The sequence below is a fragment of the Danio rerio genome, chromosome 1 (genome assembly GCF_049306965.1).
Source record: "Danio rerio strain Tuebingen ecotype United States chromosome 1, GRCz12tu, whole genome shotgun sequence".
NCBI lineage: Eukaryota > Metazoa > Chordata > Actinopteri > Cypriniformes > Danionidae > Danio > Danio rerio.
Window position 1 is genome coordinate 9,573,490 of NC_133176.1, and position 16,471 is coordinate 9,589,960.

The window sequence follows — 16,471 nt, forward strand, 5'->3', positions numbered from 1 at the left end:
TTAAGCTGCTGAAACATCTCAAGGATGATAAGTGGAAACAGAATGTACCTGAGCTCAATTTAGAGCTTCACGGAAAGGCTGTAAATACTGATGTACATGTGATTTTTCATCTTTTTTATTTTTTATAAATTTGCAACAATTAAAAAAAAAATCACATTGTCATTATGGGGTATTGTGTGTAAAATTTTTGTGGAAATAAATGAATTTAATCCATTCTGGAATAAGGCTGAAGCATAAAAAACTATGGAAAAAGTGAAGCGCTATGAATGCACTATATGATCAGCTTTATGACCATAATGATAATTTCCATATCAAGTTCATATCAAAACTAATATGTTGATTTGTTCTGTCAGGATAGTGACTGTCATTCTGGTGGTGATCAGCGTTGTGTGGATCCCAATTCTTCAGAGTGCTAACAGCGGTCAGCTTTATGTTTACATCCAGTCGGTCACCAGCTATCTGGCCCCTCCTGTTACTGCCATTTTTGTAATGGCGGTTTTTTGGAAAAGAACCAACGAAGCGGTAATGCACACACAAACGCATTCATACAACAGATAAACAGTGTCTGTTGCCTCACTTAGACTGTGTACATATTGACATACCAGCATTATCAGTCATATGCGTTTGAAGAAAGCTCTTCTCTCTCGCAAAGAAGGAATGTCAGGCTTTAATGCTTCCGATTGGTGAGGGTGTGTGTTTTTGTCTGTGCAAACACAAAGAGTGTTTCTGAATGACAGTGAAGGAGAGAATAACTTTCACTCATAAGTGACTGAGATAAGAGAAGTTCATATCTGTTTATAAAAAGTCATGCAATAAAGGATCACTCCACATTTTTTTGTTGGCAATAGGCTCATTTTACAGCTCTCATACAGATTAGTGTTACCATTTTTGAATCCATTCAGCCAATCTCTGGGTCAACCAGGAATGCTTTTAATCAGATTAGAGCCTTAGTATCTCACTCAAAAAATTCAAAATGGAGTTTAGATAATTTCCTATTTAAAGTTTGATTCTTCTATAGTTACATCTTGTACTAAGACTGATGGAAAATGAAAGGTTGCTGTTTCCTTGGTTGATATGGAAAGGAAATTCTAGTGTAAAACTGGTGTAAAAACTCACTCATTCTGATGTAAAAAGAAACTTTGCAGCTGTACCATGGCTGCAGCAGGCACAATAAAATCATGCAGCACCTGAAAATCACCCCCAGCCAGGTAACTAGGAAAAAGCGCTGCATAATATAATTTTTATTATAGAAATTATCAAAACTATTTTTTTGAGTGAGATGCTAATGGTCCAATCCAATTGAATAAATTATGCTAAGCTAAGCTAAATTTCCTCCTGCCAGACCCAGAGATTGGGGGAATGTATTCAAAAAGGTAAAATTCAACTGTTTAACTCTATAAGGAGATTTAAAATCGGCCTGTTTGCAAAAAATAAATTAATTTAAAAAATGGATTGTTCTGTAAATACAAGTCATTTTATTGTAGTGTTTATGAATCGTTATAACAAATAGTTTTTGATTAATAATGAAAGCATTAAATCAAAATTTTTCTGAGCAGCATTTTTAGTGAGATGCTAATGGTCTAATCTGATTGAATGATTTATGCTAAGCTAATCTTAGTAAAGTCCTAGCTTAAAGTCCTAGTCCTAGAGACTAGTCCCCCTGCCAGACCCAGAGATTGGGGGAATGTAATCAAAAAGGTAAAACTCATCTGTTTAGCTCTAGGGGAGATGTAAAATGATCCTATTTGCAAAAATAAAATAAATTTTTAAAAAGTGTTCCATTAATATAAGTCATTATATTGTAGTTTTTTTTTTTTTAGTCGTTATAAAATCAGTTTTTGAATAGTAATAAAAGCTTTAAGTAAAACTTATCTAAGCAGCATTTTACTTTGTACATGCAAACAAAACATATATATTAAACAATCAAAATGATCAAAAGTCTTTTTTTTATTATTTGAGTGAGATGCTAATGGTCTAATCCGATTGAATGATTTATGCTAAGCTAAGCTAAAAATCCTCCTGCCCGACCCAGAGATTGGGGAAATTTATTCAAAAAGGTCAAACTCATCTGTTTAGCTCTAGGAGAGATGTAAAATGAGCTTTGCAAAAATAAATATATAAATAAAATAAAAAATGGAGTGTTCCATTAAACTACGTTATACTGTAGTTGTTGTTTTTTTTGTTGTTGTTGTTTTTTTGAGTCATTATAAAATCAGTTTGTCTAAGCAGAAATTTACTTTGTACATGTAGTATAAAAATTATAGATAGATGAACGGATGGATGGAGGGACAGACAGACAGACAGACAGACAGACAGACAGACAGACAGACAGACAGACAGACTATAGATAGATAGATAGATAGATAGATAGATAGATAGATAGATAGATAGATAGATAGATAGATAGATAGATAGATAGATAGATAGATAGATAGATAGATAGATAGATAGATAGATAGATAGACATTGCTATCAAATAGACAGATGGATAGCATGACAAAATTGCATGACGTTTTACTTGAGGTTTTTGCTAGGGAAAAACAAGGATATAGAAACAGAAGTAACATTGTGTGAGAGTGCATAAGATACAGACCTTGTGATTCAATAATTTGATACTTTGAAAACCCCTCTAACCCAATGCGTTTTGACAGATATGCTTAGCACGATCCTTTCAGAAGGCATGCGGTGTACCAGGCTGATTATCTTGGATGTTTCACTTAGAGCAAAGAGCTAAACACAGTTCTGCACATTGGCTGCATTAGAGCGACTGAGTCTGCCAAAGAGCTCACGTCATCTGTAACTCAGAGTTTTCGGTTCAGGCATGTTTAAAAAAGCATGAAAACCTGTTAAACAAAGCTTTTCAGGGCTCTGGAGGGTGGGATTTTAAAATTGGTGTGTTTTTTACCCTGAAGGCTGTATTAGTGGAAAGTTATTCCCCATCCCCCACAGGAGAAAGAAATACCCATTTATCCGGTGAGATCTCAAACAAGTTTAACTGCTCAAAATAGGGCTTGCATAATGTCTAAATTCAAAAATAAATTCAAGTAGCTCAAATACAAAATATATTATTTAATAAATAAAAAAGTTATGATGGCATTCAATATCGAATATATATGGGATATTCCACCAGAAACGTACATTATCTGTCCCTGAAGAAATAAAATACAGTAAATAAAAAGTATTTCATGCCAAAAATGTCTAAAATGGACTGATGGTTGATTTCTGTCAGTTGTTCCATGAATATGTCATTTATTTGGCTCTCAGATTTTTGTTTTTTATAAAACACTTTACATCATCAGCCCAATTAAACCTTCAGCTTTAATAATTTTCTTCTGCTAAAAACTGTTATTTAGAAAAATAAATCAGAATTAGCAAAGTTTAAGTTGTTATTGTTAAGTTGTTATTTATGTAACAAATTTTATTTAATTATAAATTTTTTTATTGTCCCTGAACAAAATAATGTGAAAACCTAGTAGGCCTACCTTAATTATTTTATTATACATTTTTTTTTATCAATTTCTTAATGAAATCACGGTTTTGAGCCGAACATATGAAAGAAATAGACACTTGAATATGACAGACGTCCTCATCAATATACGTATTTTTAATCTCATTAAATCAAACTTTACTAAAAGAGACAAAAAAATCTTAACAAATAACTGTAGACAGGTAGGGCGAAGCAGTGGCGCAGTAGTTAGTGCTGTCGCCTCACAGCAAGAAGGTCGCTAGTTCGAGCCTCGGCTCAGTTGGCGTTTCTGTGTGGAGTTTGCATGTTCTCCCTGCATTAAGTTGGGTTTCCTCCGGGTGCTCCGGTTTCCCCCACAGTCCAAAGACATGCGGTACAGGTGAATTGGGTTAGCTAAATTGTGCGTAGGATATGAGTGTGTGTGTGAATGTGTGTGTGGATGTTTCCCAGAAATGGGTTGCGGCTGGAAGGGCATCCGCTGCATAAAAACTTGCCGGATAAGTTTTTGGTTCATTCTGCTGGGGTGACCCCGGATTAATAAAGGGACTAAGCCAACAAAAAAATGAATGAATGAATGTAGACAGGTAGGGCAGCTAAACACTACAGCTGTTCTTACAGGAGAGATACCTATACACTGAAAAAAATGTCTGCCAAATTGTTGCAAACAATTTATTTGTGTTGAATTTAAACAAACAAATTAAATTTAGTGATTTTCAACTTAATTTATTTGTTTAACTTCAACATAAACAAATTGTTTACAACCCCTTAACTTAAAAAAATTACGTAAATTCAAGGAATCATCTTTGAATAATTTTTTTCAGTGTACCTAAAGCTCCCTTGAAAAGAATAGTACAGCTTCTTTTGGAAACACCAGTTAGTGCAAATGCAGTTTCAAACATATATTGATAGTGGCTCATCGAAGCATGAGACATGCAACATTTGTATTCAACCAATTTGTGAGAAAATGTAAAAAGACTGAAATAGGCTGTATATTCTTCCTACTATTAACATAGCCTGACATGCAAAGGGATATATTTTTGGTAGCTTGACTGGAAAGCATAATTGCCCAGGGATATCGGGCTAGCAGTTTTGCGAGCCCTGGCTAAAAAAAATGTTGTTCACTTAGAACAGAACTTCATTTTAAGCTTAATCATGCCCTGAGAAAAAGCAGCTTACCAGAAGAAACTAAAACTAGCTGAGTGACATTCATAGGGTAAAACATTTGTAGACACGCATCTGTGTGCCTCAGTGACAAATCTAAAATCATGACTAAAAATCTGTTCAGCCTATAGACCATATCAATGTGGCCATGTCATTGGCCCATGAACATTTCCTGCTTGTAAGTAAGCTACAAGAGGGAATTCAATCAAAGCTTCATGCTAAAACGATCAAAACATTATTTATCAAGGTTCTTTTTGGATTCTCGGAAACTGTAGAAGTTAAAAATGTAAAACAGGACATATATTGGGATCTTTTTTTTGCTTACATCTCCCAAAATGGTCTATAAAACTTATAAAAATCTTCTGTCTGTACACACTGCATATTTTTTGTGAAAACACACTCATAAATAAGGACTTTTGTTCACAGTTCCTACAATTATTAGTGGAAGTATCCACTTTTGGCGCACTTGAATTGCAGGAACTGGGAACAATTTTAATACTAGGAATGCCATTGTGGCGGAAATAAATGAGCTCTTACCTCAGAGTGGTCTAATCAAGTACAATAGGAACTGCAGTGATATAAGTGTAAACTGATTGGCTAAATATTGATGAATAAATAATGATGAACACTCCAATGCTTCATTTTTCTCATGTCTCTGGTGATCAAATTGCACAATGTACTTTCAGATATACTGTATATGCAAAATCATCATGCTTCAAATATTTGAACAAACTGAGTATGCTTTGTCAAATGACAATCTTTTCAGCTGAAGTACAGAACAGGTTTAACGTCAGGAACGATGTCAATATCTGGCCATAACTGTTCCTGAATGTGTTGAGGATGAAATATAAAATAAATTGTAATTATACCCAACAAAAGAATATGTATATAATATATAATATGTGAATGTTCATGTGGGTTTCCTCCAGGTGCTCCGGTTTCCTCTACAATGCAAATTTTAGATAGTATATTTAACTACCTTAGAGTTAAAATTAACACTCCCTCAGAGTTTATATGGGAACCACTATAAAAGTGTTAAAAAGACACTTTTGAAAGTGTTAACATTATCAACACTGGGAGAGTGTTAATTAGCAAACTCTTATAGTGTAAAATATATGTTAAATTTACGAAGTTGGTGCTAGTGGTGTAGTGGTTAGTGCGTTGACACATGCACTCTGCTGCTCGCGGCGACTCGGGTTCGATTCCGCCTCGCGGTCCTATGCCGATCCTTCCCCTCTCTCTGCTCCCCATGCTTTCCTGTCAATTCTCTCTACTGTCCTTTTAAAAATAAAAGGTGAAAACCCCGAAAAGATAATTATTAAAAAAAAATTGTTATATTTACGAAAAAAAATACCAGCAGCTGTGGTTGCCAGAGTTTCTGTGAAAAATATGGAAGTTTTATAGAACTGTATAAATTTATTAAAAAAAAAAAAAAAGTATTTCATGAACTGATCCAATGATCAGTTTACACAATCATAGCGTAGTGCACAAAAATGTAAAGTCATTAGATGCAATAATGTGTTCATGTGTGATTGAAATTAACAAACAGATTTTCACTGCATTAGTAACTATATAATTACCTATAAACAAAAGAAGATGCAGCATAACATCAAAAACTCTCAGTTCATCTTGGACTTGAACAGAGATGCTACTAACCTCTACAATGTTGATACAAAAAACGTTTTTTATTTTCCTTTCTTGATTTTGTGGAAAGATACCGGCAGCTGTGGTTGCCAGTAATCTACTGTTTTTAACATTTTACATTCGTAAATTCAGTTTACAGAATATTTCTGTTAATAAAAACACATTCCACAGTCTGTATTTTTTATCGAACACTATCCAAAGACATGTGGCACAGGTGAATTGAACTCAATTAGCTGTAGTGTATGTGTGTGAATGAGTGTATATGGATGTTTCCCAACACTGAATTGCAGCTGGAAGAGCATCCGCTGTGTAAAACATATGCTGGATAAGTTGGCGGTTCATTCCGCTGTGGTAACCCCGGATGTAGAAAGGGATTAAGCAGAAAATGAATGAATAAATGCCTATATATCATATATACGTTATATATCATTATGTTTGTCAGATATACAGTTGAAGTCAGAATTATTAGCCCCCCTGAATTATTAGCCTCCTGTTTATCCCCCCCCCCCCCCCCCCCCCCAATTTCTGTTTAACGGAAAGAAGATTTATTCAACACATTTCTAAACATAACAGTTTTAATAACTCATTGCTAATAACTGATTTATTTTATCTTTGTCATGATGACAGTAAATAATATTTGACTAGAAATTTTCGAGACACTTCTATACAGCTTAAAGTGACATTTAAAGGCTTAACTAGGTTAATTAGGTTAACTAGGCAGGTTAGGGTTATTAGACAAGTTACTGTATTACGATGGTTTGTTCTGTAGACTATCGAAAAAGAATATAGTTTAAAGGGGCTAAAAATTTTGTCCTTAAAATGGTTTTAAAAAATTAAAAACTGCTTTTATTCTAGCCAAAATAAAACAAGAGTTTCTCCAGAAGAAAAAAAAAAATATTATCAGACATACTGTGAACATTTGCTTGCTCTTACAAACTTAATTTGGGAAATATTTAAAAAAGAAAAAAAAAATCAAAGGGGGGCTAATAATTCTGACTTCAACTGTACAATCATTCATTCGTTCATTTTCCTTCTGCTTAGTCCCTTATTTATCAGGGGTCGCCACAGAGAAATGAACCGCCAACTATTCCAGCATATGTTTTACGCAGCGGATGCCCTTCCAGCACTGGAAAACACCCATACACTCTCACATTCACACTCATGAACTACGGCCAATTTACTTAATTCAATTCACTTATAGCTCATGTCTTTGGATTGTGGGGGGAACCGGAACACCTCAAGGAAACCCATGCCAACCCAAGAAGAACATGCAAACTTCACACAGAAATCCCAACTGGCCCATTCGGGACTTGAACCAGTGACCTTCTTGCTGTGTTGCTAACCACTGAGCCACCAAAACAGACACATTCAGAATGCTAATGTTAGCTGCATTTACCTGTTTGTCCTGTCTGTAGATGTTTTCGTTAAATGATTTCTTGGCCAAACTGGGTCTGGTGGCTAGTATCTGTACCTATATCTGACTTTCTGTAACTAAATGCTGTGAAAGCACGCCCTTAATATCAAATACTTTCCACTTGAAAAATGACAGGAATTCACAGGAATGTTCTGTCAAGGTAAGAAGACGGATTGATTGATCAGGTGATTTCAGACACCCATCACTACAGTGTTTCACAGGTATTTTATGCTTGTCAAAGAACTTTCACAGCGCACTCCACCCTTAAGTCTCTTGAATAAGCAAATGAGAGGCTGTTATGTCAGGAATCTCAGCTCAGAGTTCATTTGGTGCATCCAGTCAAGGCACTTGAACGTTTAAGTGTTTAAAAATAATAATTAGGTTAACAGTCTCTCACGGTCATGTAACTGGCTGAGTAAAAGGGAGCACCGACTTTGGCATGCAGAGCTGAAAGTGTTTGTTTGGTATTGTGTTTGCAGGGAGCGTTCTGGGGCCTGATGGTGGGTTTAGTGGTGGGATTGACACGGATGGTCCTGGAGTTTGCGTTTCCTCCCCCTCGCTGTGGCGTGTTTGACCCTGCTCCCTCTGTCTTGAGGAGTATGCACTACCTGCACTTCGCCATCATACTGTGTGCCCTCACTGCTATAGTAGTGGCTGTGATCAGTCTATTGACCCCTCCACCCACTGAGGAACAGGTAATATTCTCTCCTGAATAGTGTTTTCAAGGTAAATCAATGAAATAAAGTTTCATTGTTTTACACCAATGCACTATAGTTCATAATGCCCTTGTTTAAAATCTAAAATCAGAATTTTGAGACGTTTTGAAACCAGTCTAAATGGATTCTGTTTGAAATGCTGATGTAAGATTCTACAATTATTATTGTCTGCAAAATACATTCATAAATGTCAATTGCCAGTTTTATCTGTGTAGCGTCACAACCCTGGTTTCGTGTGGAATAAATATACTGTGCCTTGTAAAAGTTGGTTTGTAATATCTCACATGCTTTAAGGATTTGAGGTCTTTTATATTGACTAAATCAAATATTCTGACCCAAAATACAAAGACAAAGACAAAGTTGTATTGTGGATTACTGCAGTCTTCATTCTCACATGATCCTTCAGATGTCACATGATAATTTGGTGGTTATGAAACATTCTTTATGACATAGTTATGCTGGTTCAAAAAATTTAGAAACTTTAAAGAAGCCATACAATGAAGTTACTGTCACTTTTGATCATTCGAATGCATCTTTGCTGAAAAAATGTATTAATCATTTCTTAAATGAGACCCTGAAACCCAAACCTTATTGCACGAGTACATATTTAGAAATAGATGTTTTCTTTATGCCAAAAATCATTAGAACATTAGCGCAAGTAAAAATCATGAATATATTTCCCATTTTAAATATATCAAAGCTCAATTTTTGATTAGTAATGTGCATTGCTATAAGCACTTCATTTAAACAACTATGTTGTTTATATATTATATGTGTATGGCCATACACAATAAATGCACTATTTAAATACACACATTACATTACATATGAATATATATACAGTGCTTAGCATAAATGAGTACACCCCATTTTGAAATGAATATTTTTATCCATTTCTCAGTGAATATGGGTAATATATATTGGTGCGTTTAAACAAAACAGATTTATTAAACAGATATATTTATTAAACGAATATTTGAGTCACAGAACATCTTTGGAAAGATAATACAATTAAATTCAAGCAAAATATTGCAAAAAAATAGAAACTACATTTCAACAATATTTTATATATTTTTTTGTTTCATTTGATTGAAGTTTTTCCTCAAGATATAAATTACTACTACAAATTTTTTAACCATTATCATATGTTATTTTGTTGGATTAGCACCAGATTTGACTTCAGTACTGACTGAACTATATATGCACGAATATAATATATGAACTGTATATGCACGAATATAATACTGCAAAGCATCCTATAGAAAAAATAAATTGAAATGAGAGATGTGTGGGGGGTGTACTCGTATATGCTGAGCACTGTATATACAGGTGTGTGTGTGTGTGTGTGTGTGTGTGTGTGTGTGTGTGTGTGTGTGTGTGTGTGTGTGTGTGTGTATATATACATTTCAAGATCAATTTCAATTGATTTCAAACAATAGGCATTTATGACTGGTTTTGTGGTTCAGCATCACAAATTAACCATTGTATTGTGTACTGTTCATATTGACTGCCATGTTCGTGGCTGTTTTTGCCCCATTCACTTCCATTATAAAAAATTGTTTGATTGCAAAGCATTGACACCAAATAATCATGTATTCTTGATTTTGGGTGTTTTTTCCTGTTGGGAAGAGGTCAAACATTTAATTTTTGCTGTTGATCATCAGTTGACACTATTAATGGTTTAAATAGGCCTGTGCAAAAAAGTTTCTGATTTTTATATTCTATGGGCTCTTTGGAGTTCTATGGAGTAAAACAGCAGATATAATATTTATCTACAAACTAAGCTGTTTGTGCACTGCAACTAATGATCAACAGTAAACATTTGTAATTTTACCTCTTCCCAACAGGGAAAACCACCAATATTCAAGAATGCTTGATGATATGAGGTCATGGCTTTGTCAAAAAAAAAAAAAAAGTCACTGTAATGGAAGTCAATGGGGCAAAAACAGCCCTGAACATAACGAAAGGGTAGTATATTTGCCCAGAGTGTTTTTAAAAAAAAATTCCAAACATTTTCCCAAAATATGTGTCAAAATAAGATTTGCCATCAAAAACCATTCTATTGCTGAAACACGGCAAAAGCTGTGACCAAATTATGACATCTGTGCTGTGACCAAATTAAAACATCCCCAACAGCACACAAGGGTTAAGCAAATAATGAATTAATTTTATTAAATACATTGTTATCATGTGTCCTCACTATTATCATGTTTAATTCAGCAATACAAGCACTGAAAAACCAAAACACTTTTTAGTTTGTACTTTTAATAAAACTGTGTGTAAAATTGACAGTTTAGTCAAACAATGAAAAGAAAGAATAAAGAAATTACTTAAAATGATCAATCAATCAATCCCTTCATTGAGGATTTGTTCAAAATGGTATTTAATCAAATCCAGTAGTATATTTGCATATGTACTTGTGTTTGTTTTTGTTTCAGACACGTAATCTTACATGGTGGAATCTCCACAACAGCACTGAGAGAGAAATCCCTCTGCAGAAAGTCTCTACACTCAGCCGCAGGACAGACGGTAGGAAACACAGACATTTGTTTTCACTACTTTAATGAGGTTAACAAATATATATCACCTATACTATTGCTGCAGAGTACCACAAAACATAACCAGCAAAGGAACCTGCTTGATTTAAAAAGAATTGATTCAGAAAAAATAATTCAGAAAGAAACAATCCAGCCAATTTAGTCAAGCTATTATGTCCTTTTGACCTGTGATTGGCTAGTCCATGTTCAACAACTTACACTATATCAGTAAGGAGGACATTTCTGAGTGATGAGGACATGTTTTACGGGACAGTTTATAGACTAATCCAGCTTCCTTCCACAAGTCGAGGTGTGAGAGGAGTATATATTGTAGTATGATTGATCTCCTGAGGATTGTTGTGGTCTATTCATCAGGGTGTGGCGGTGTTCTGCGTTTGTGTATCAGTTGACAAAACAAAAGTCTTATATGCGTGAGAACACACACAAGGAACTGAGAAAAATACCAATTGGCATTTTGTTGCTTTTCAAGTGCAAGTGGATTATGTTACCAAACACAGCGTTAGGATATTGCATTGTGCTTTTAAAATTAGTCTCAGCATATTCTCAGCATATATGAGCACAGTCCTCACAAATCTCTTATTTGTATTAATATTTTCTCTAAGATGCTTTACAATAATATATTTCTGCATATACAGTTGAAGTCAGAATGATTTGCCCCCCTTTGATTTTTTTTTCTTTTTAAAATATTTTCCAAATGATGTTTAACAGAGTAAGTAAATTTTTACAGTATGTCTGATAATATTTTTTTAATCTGAAGAAAGTCTTATTTGCTTTGTTTTGGCTATAATAAAAACAGTATTTCATTTTTAAACACCATTTTAAGGTCAAAATTTTTAGCCCCTTCAAGCTATATATTTTCTCTATAGTCTACAGAACAAACCATCGTTATACAATAGTTTGTCCAGTTATCCTAATCTGCCTAGTTAACCTCATTAACCTAGTTAAGCCTTTAAATGTCACGTTAAGCTGGATAGAAAAGTTTTGAAAAATATCTAGTAGTATATTATTTACTGTCATCATAGCAAAGATAAAATAAATCAGTTATTAGAGATGAGTTATTAAAACTATTATGTTTAGAAATGTGTTGATGCACCTCTTTTGTATATTCCCTCTTTTGGATATTACCAAGCCTCTCATGTTAAATGACAACATATGGACTGAACAAATATACACAGTACACTCTGTTTTCTCACTGTCAACTCAGGAACTCTGGAATGATGTGTATATGTGTATATGTATGTGTGTATGTGCATATATGTATGTATGTATATATATATTTTTTTTTTCTTCTCTTTTAACGCAGTGGTTTTGGTTGGGTAGGGGTAATGTAATGCTTTAAACTGTAAATGCAAAAACTTAATAAATAAATATTCAAAAAAAAATCTCTCAGTTAAACAGAAATTGGGGGAAAAAATAAACAGGGGGGCTAATAATTCTGACTTCAACTGTACATTAGATTAGTCAGTACTGAAGCCAAATCTGGAGCTTATCTAACAAAACAACTTATGATAATCGTCCAAAATTACCACACCCAAATGTATATGTCAGGGAAAAATATTAAATAAAACATTTAAAAAGAACAAAATTCAAAATAAACAAAACAAATTTGTTGACGTTTTCTAGTTTGTAATATTTCCCCCCCAATATTTCACATGAATTTAAATAAAAATGTAATCTTATGGTCACTAAAATATACCCTTAATAAATATATCTATTTAATAAATCTGTTTCAAATGCACCAAAATACATGACCTACATTCACTGAGAAATGAATAAAAATATTAATAAAAATATTCATTTTCAAAACGGGGTGTAATTATTTATGTTGAGCATTTACACGGTTCGTAAATCAGAATTTCAGATCACAAATAGATGAGGGGGGTGCGTTCTTGTTTTCACATGGTGTTCTAAAGGGCACCTGTAATGCAAAATCAACATTTAGACCTTTTAGACCATTTAGACCTCAACATTTGTGTAGGTATATGTGTCCATGATAATACTGGAGTGATAAAAGTATTTTATTATTTTCTGACGTCAAAATAAGATGCAAAGCATTGCGGTTGTGTGGTTTTCCCTACCTACCGACAGGTTTGTATCAACATGTCTCTGTGGTAACACAAAAGTCTACAGGACAGGATTTGCAAAAATAAAATAGGATTTAAAAAATCTGATCCAACTCCCTGTGATCAAACTGCGCTTTAAGAAGCAGTAAGTGGTACGATATGTGCTTGTGAAATACATCCTAACATTTACTTGCAGTTGACGCAAGAAAAAAATTCATTCAAACGTCTGAAAACTGGCCGATTCAGAGCACTGAATTTCTTTCTCGCATCGACTGATTGGTGCGATTATGCATTCACATCGGTATGAACCATTTTAGGGGGCTAAAATCAATATTTACATAATATTTTTTAATAATCAATATTACTTAATAGTGAGATACAGGTATTTCTTACTATTAAAGTTCTGACTCCCCATACATCTTGTGTTGACATCCTTAAGGTGTACCAAGCTTTAATTAGAGGGGTCAATCTCCCCCAAACCAAAATACATTCATAAATTAGATTTACTGAAGCATGCAATACACCAACTATTACCAAGAAAGTTGACCCCGTGGATCATCAATGTATAATTCACACCCTGATTATAAATAGAATATATCGTTATTCGTTTATAATAATAATAATAATTCATTCATTCATTCATTTTCTTGTCGGCTTAGTCCTTTTATTAATTTGGGGTCGCCACAGCAGAATGAACCGCCAATTTATCCAGCAAGTTTTTACACAGCGGATGCCCTTCTAGTTGCAACCCATCTCTGGGAAACATCCCTACACACTTATACACTTTGGACAATTTAGCCTTCCCAATTCACCTGTACCGCATGTCTTTGGACTTTGGGGGAAACCGGAGCACCCGGAGGAAACCCACGCGAACGCAGGGAGAACATGCAAACTCCACACAGAAATGCCAACTGACCCAGCCAAGGCTCGAACCAGCGACCTTCTTGCTGTAAGGCAACAGCACTACCTACTGCGCCACTGCGTCACCCTAATAATAGCAATAATAATAATTTTTATTATTATTAAATGTAAATACTATAACTGTTCTTAAAATGTACATTTGACATCCACCCTTTGTCTTCGATTCTAGGCTGTGAGTCTGTGCGCAGAGGTAAATGTGTCCGCACCGCTGGCTTCTGCAGCCCTCGACCAGGCCGTTTCGCATCCGGGACTCCACCCCCCATCATTCACAGCACCACAGAAGATCCCTTCTGGTCTCGTTTCTGCTGTGTCAATGCCATCATTCTCATGTGCGTTAACATCTTCCTCTATGCTTACTACGCATAACATACAAAGCAGCTTTTTTGTGTTTTTGATACAAATGCTCCACTTAAATATCTTATAAAACCTTTTGGATTTCAATTATTATTTACCTTCATTAAATTTGCTATTCAATTGAGTGGAAAACATTGCAAGGCATCATCAGCGGACTCAACTGACTGATAAATAGTGATACAGTAAATTATTTGTTATTTGTGACATAAAACTGCACATTTGGCTTTGAGAAACAGGTTTTACCATCAGCAATAGGTTATAATAAGATCTAACTGTATGTTTGATTAATACGTTTGCAATGGCTGGGAAAAAAAAAAAGTAAATGTGATCATTATCGAATACTCCCAAAGAAATGGGCGTAAATTTAACTGCAGTTTTAAATAAATGAGCAGTGATTAAAGTGTAATTTTCTGTACAGCACATCCATTGACTGTGTAATTTCAGCCTTAATTATTTTTTCAACAATAGTGGGAGAATAGTCAGCGATTATATGGTTGTGAGATAAGCTCATAAATGATTTGAAGCCTTGTGTGCTGTTGGGGATGTTTTTGTCCACTCTGTGGAGATGTTGAGTCTTATTTCTACACAACTATCCCTTTGTTTGAGCAAATAAAAGGATATTTGGTGACAAATCTTTTTTTTTTGACACAAATTTTGGGGAAATGCTCTGAAAAATGTTTAAACCTCAACAAATGTACTACCCTTTTCTTATGTTAGTGGCTGTTTTTGCCCCATTGACTTCCATTGTAATATATATATATTTTATTCCAAAGCTATATTAACACTATATTATTATGTATTCTTGATTGTCTGTGGTTTTCCCTGTTGAATAGAGGTACAATTTGTCATTTTTGCAGTTGATCATCAGTTGCAATGCAAAAAAAAGCTTATTTTCTGGCTTTTCTATGGAGTTGCATGTGGTATATTGTGTTTTAGAGTGTGTGAGAGTGACCTTCGTGCACTTACACTGACCGCATTTACACGGACATCAGTAATCAAACTATTTGCCTTAATCTGAATAAGACAATAATATGATTAAGGTGTTTACATGAGCTTCTTTTTAAATGTTCCTTTCATGATCCGTTTTACATGCACATAATTCAATTAACGTCATCTAGTTTTCCTTCGGAGTTTCATGTAATTTCGGGTGTTTCATTTTTATTTTGTTGACTTTGAGTTTGGCACTTTCACTTTCATTCAGGAACATTTCATGCATCTTGCTGTGACAAACGTGATAATAAATGCGAGTATGAGCTGCTAGAAGAGTGTAGTTTTAGTGGAATATGATACTGCATGTCATATGGGGAAAAAAAAAAAAACTCAGCATTTCATGATGCAGGTGTCTGTGGTCCTTCACTGACTCGGTAGGTGCAGAGAATAGCGTCAAACAGCCGAGTGTGTATGGAATATCCTGTCGCAAAATGCAGCGAAAGTCTTACACAATGATAATAGTTTGATTGTGGTGTTTACATGCCTGTACTGCACTTCAATAATGTGAAAAATACTCCATGTCTTAATTCGATTTCTGTTCAGTTTGATTATGAACTTAATAGCATTAATTAAAAATCGCTGTTTACATAGTGAACTCTTTATCAGAGTATTGTTTTAATCGCATTTAAATCAGATTATCGGTGTCTGTAAACATACTCATTGATTTGTCTGGGAAAATCTAAATAAGCAGCTCAAAACATAGTAAACACAGTAAGTACAGTATATTTATGCACACACACTCCATATAAAAGTCAGATTTCTTTTGTTGCACAGGCATATCTAAAGGGTTAATGGTGATAGCTGATGATCAACAGTGACAATGACAAATTTCACCTCTTCCCAACAGGGAAAAACACCAACAATCAAGAATGCATGATTATGTGGTGTCAAGGCTTTGCAGTAAAAAAATATTGTTATAAAAATATTAACGGGGCAAAAACAGCCACTAACATAATGAAAGGGAGGTCAACTTAAGCAACACACAAGGGTTAAACACAGAAATGTATGGAGGGTTACTTTAAAAGTGAAATGTTGAATATTTATGGATTTTATTTGTTCTTTTTTCTCTTAATTTTTTTGTTGTTTTATTATAAATGTGAAAATTGACATTAAAATCGTGAAGCAGTGTGTTTGAATGTGCAGATTTTGTGCACCTTTACAGCATTTAGAGTACAAAAGGGAAC

At 34.4% G+C, this 16,471-nt stretch overlaps 1 protein-coding gene across 10 annotated transcripts in view; it reads left to right on the forward strand.

Moving 5' to 3' along the window:
• The window catches only part of slc5a10 (solute carrier family 5 member 10), a 51,715-nt gene extending 35,298 nt beyond the window's left edge, over positions 1-16,417 (forward strand). For 6 of the 10 annotated variants that reach the window (XM_017355957.4, XM_068220995.2, XM_073949341.1 and 3 more), the window contains 4 exons: positions 354-522; positions 8,165-8,380; positions 10,840-10,930; positions 14,113-16,417. In XM_017355957.4, the coding sequence (XP_017211446.3) occupies positions 354-522; positions 8,165-8,380; positions 10,840-10,930; positions 14,113-14,309 (673 nt within the window). In that variant the 3' untranslated portion in view covers positions 14,310-16,417. The remainder of the gene's footprint in view (positions 1-353; positions 523-8,164; positions 8,381-10,839; positions 10,931-14,112) is intronic. The other 4 variants (XR_012405430.1, XR_012405432.1, XR_012405433.1 and 1 more) reach the window with 1 other exon arrangement.
• The last annotated feature ends 54 nt before the right edge of the window (positions 16,418-16,471 follow it).